The sequence below is a fragment of the Quercus robur genome, chromosome 3 (assembly GCF_932294415.1).
Source record: "Quercus robur chromosome 3, dhQueRobu3.1, whole genome shotgun sequence".
Classification (NCBI taxonomy): Eukaryota; Viridiplantae; Streptophyta; class Magnoliopsida; order Fagales; family Fagaceae; genus Quercus; species Quercus robur.
In genome coordinates, this window is record NC_065536.1 from 5,992,022 (window position 1) to 5,995,388 (window position 3,367).

Here is a 3,367-nt window from a genome sequence, read left to right on the forward strand (position 1 = left end):
GGTCCCTTAAGCACACAGGAAGTCCAATCACCCAATATACACCCATACTTCATAGCCACAACACTTCTCTATAAAGAATTAGTTTCAGTGGCATAACACCAAAGCCAGTTCCCCAACAATGCATTATTAAAATGTATAAGGCACAAACAATGCATTATTGAAACACCTATCCATGAGAAAGGGTTTAATGCAACAAAATGAGTGCACAACAAAATTGCAACAAAAGATCGGACAGTAGAAGGCACAAACAATCTAGTGCACAGAATTGGAAAGAAATACCATCTCATAAAAAGTATTAAATTTTACTGGAAGCAAATGACTAGTGATGGGTTAAAATATAAAAGTTGTTCTTGATCTTGAGAAACTAAATAACCTTCACTCAAACTTTGGAAGCAGCTCTTGAATATTTTCATCTACTTGATTAGACAACAGCAAGTCAATAAACATGGCAGCAGTTGTTGCGTTTGCCGAAAATCCCTTGTCAACCATCATTTTGAGATATTTCACTGCCTTTGATGTCTCACCATGTTGCAATATCCCTTGGATTAATGTGTTATATGTGCGATGGTCGGGTGAACAACCGTTGCTATCCATTTCCTCAAGCAGCTCACCCGCTTCATCAACTAGTTCATTCTTGCAAAATCCTTTGATCATTATAGTATAAGTCCGAACATTAGGTTGCAATCCTTTTACAAAAAGACCACTAAAGATTTCTCTTGCAGTTGTAAGTTCCCCAACATTGCAGAAACCATCAATCAAGATGTTGTAAAACACAATATTGTGGTCCAACTTTTTTTCTTCCATCTCCCGAAACAATGCCATTGCCTCAGTAATTCGTCTATTCTTACAAAATCCATCTAACAAGATGGCATAGGTTAGGGGATTTGGGTGTTGGCCACAAGCTTGCATTTTATGGAATAGCTCCAGTGCAGCCTGGGATCTCTCCTCTTTGAAAAACCCATCGATAAGAGTGTTGTAAGTCACAACATCAGGAATCGCTCCCTTGTTGGACATTTCATGAAAGATACGCATTGCCTCATCAATTTTTTTATTTTTGCAATATCAATTTATCAATATGGTATAGCTAAACACATCGGGTGAACAACCCTTCTCAACCATCATATTAAACGTCTTAAATGCCCCATCCATTTGGTTTTGCAAACAATAACCATCAATCAAAGAAGTGTAAGTGACTTTGTCAGGATCAATGCCTCTTTGAATCATCATTTCAAATGCTTCTTTTGCCTCCATCAACATCCCTTCTTTGCAAAGTGTGTCCACCAATATGCTAAAGGTTCGCAAATCCAGCATGATCTTCCTTTGTGCCATCTCGTTCAACAAAGTAGCCGCCTCCCTCCCCCGGCCAAAATTGCATAGTCCTTGAATTATGCAATTGTAAGTGACAACATTTGGTTGAATGCCTTTACTCATCATTTCAGATAAAAGGTTTAAAGCCTCAGTTACAAATCTATCCTTACATAAACTGTCAATGATCGTGCTATACAGTACCACATCGGGTTCACAACGCCCTTTCTCCATCTTCCTGAGCAACCTAATAGCCACACCAGTCTGGCCAATCTTACACAGACCGTTTACTATTGTTCCACAAGTAATCACATTAGGCTCATACCCTTTCTTCACCATTTCCTCTACCAACCTCACAGCTCCAAAAATATTACCTTTAAGACAGAGGCCGTTGACAAGAGTGGTTAGAATTATACAGTTTGGCTGATAGCCAAGTTTCAAAATTGTTGCTAAGACAGAGAATCCAAAATCGACCCGGTTCAAACGACAGTAGCAATTAATCAAAACAGTGCGAGTATAAACATCAAGAGAGATTCCGAATGATTCCATTCGTTGAATTAGAGTAACGACTACAGAGTAATGCTTCATTCTTGCAATGGCACCCAACAACTGAGTAAAATCGACAATGGAAGGCAAAGGGTGCATGTGAAGCATTGTATCAAACAGGCCTAAGGCATGATCAAGATTCTTAAAGGTTCCAAATTTGCAGTGATCTCTCACAGAATTCAACAACTGATTCCGATTCTGATATGGGGTTTTCGCATTTTCTCTAATAGTAGAACAATAATGAGAAGTAAAAGCACGAAATGGAAGGCTTACTACTCTAATAATCAAACGATTGCATATAAAAAGAAGAGAGGATATTGATTTACCCATTTCACAATGACGACACAGAGTCTCAGCTACCAACTCGGGTCGGGTTTGGTTTCGGCTTAGCTTCGGAACTTCAAAAATCGTAAGAAGAAATCATGGTGGTGGAGTGGCAGATCGGAGAGCGAAGCAGTGAGTAACGAGTGTAAAGAATTAGAATGATTTTTTTTTTTTTTTTTTTTGAGAAGCGAATGATTTTTTTTTTGAAAGAAGAATGAGAATGATTTGTTCGAAGGTAAGACTAAAGAATGAGCTAACCTTGTGCAAGAGCATATAATATAAAAAAACTACCTAAATTAGATTCCAATGTCTACTTTTGCCTAACGTGTATTATTTTAGTTTTTGAAATTTTATTCTCAAAAAAATAAAGTTTTTGAAATTTTTTTTACAAGTGAGTTAATGTTGTGCAAAAAGTGAAGAGTCTAATATAAATAAATTATTAAAAGTCTAATAATAATAATAACTAGTTGTTAACCCGTGTTATACATGAGAACCTATCTATTTATGAGGTAAACTAAAATAATTTTATAAAATCTTAAATTGATTAAGAAACTACACTATTACATGATTTGCTCTTATATGACTTCAATTTGTGTTATAATTTGATGAAGAAGTCATTGCTTAAATGTGTAATGACTTATAAAAAATTTGTAAGACCTTTTCAAAAAAAAAAAAAAAAGATACTGCAAAAAATAATTTAAAAATTCAGATATTAAAACTTCTGAAAAACCAAAAAATATTAAAGAATCAAATTATTCACGGCTTAGAAATTATTGAAACAAAACAAAATATATATGACTAAAAAATAAAAAAATATTAGGAAAAAAAATAGATTAAGTTACATTCAAAAGAATAATCTATGGTTATAAGTCGGCACCCTATCATAAAATATCACGTTAGTGAAGTAGAGAGATAATAATAATAATAATAATAATATTAACGTTTGAGTTTGAGTTTAAGTTAGACTTGTTAGAGAGATAGAGTTTCACTCCTTATTAGGTTTGGATTAAACAAAAATAATTTTGTTAAAAAAAATGATGAGTTTGAGTTTAAGCTGGACTTGTTAGAGAAATAGAGTTTCACTCCTTGTTAAGTTTGGACTAAACAAAAATAATTTTATTTAAATAAAATGATAATTTTATTTAAATATTGTGCTAACGTGGAAAATTGTGAGAGTTTCAAAGGTTTCAGT

At 34.1% G+C, this 3,367-nt stretch overlaps 1 protein-coding gene across 2 annotated transcripts; it reads right to left on the minus strand.

Moving 5' to 3' along the window:
• Positions 1–253: 253 nt before the first annotated feature.
• Positions 254–2,422, minus strand: LOC126716839 (pentatricopeptide repeat-containing protein At1g63080, mitochondrial-like). Of its 2 annotated transcripts, none has more exons than XM_050417838.1 (2): positions 2,178–2,422; positions 254–1,679 (listed from the first exon to the last, which is right to left on the minus strand). In XM_050417838.1, exons 1-2 carry the CDS (start codon positions 2,179–2,181, stop codon positions 1,063–1,065), a joined length of 621 nt encoding a protein of 206 aa, XP_050273795.1. In that variant the 5' UTR covers positions 2,182–2,422; the 3' UTR covers positions 254–1,062. The 2 variants fall into 2 exon arrangements, with proteins under 2 accessions (XP_050273795.1, XP_050273794.1); XM_050417837.1 differs by having other exon boundaries at positions 2,178–2,419.
• Positions 2,423–3,367: the final 945 nt, after the last annotated feature.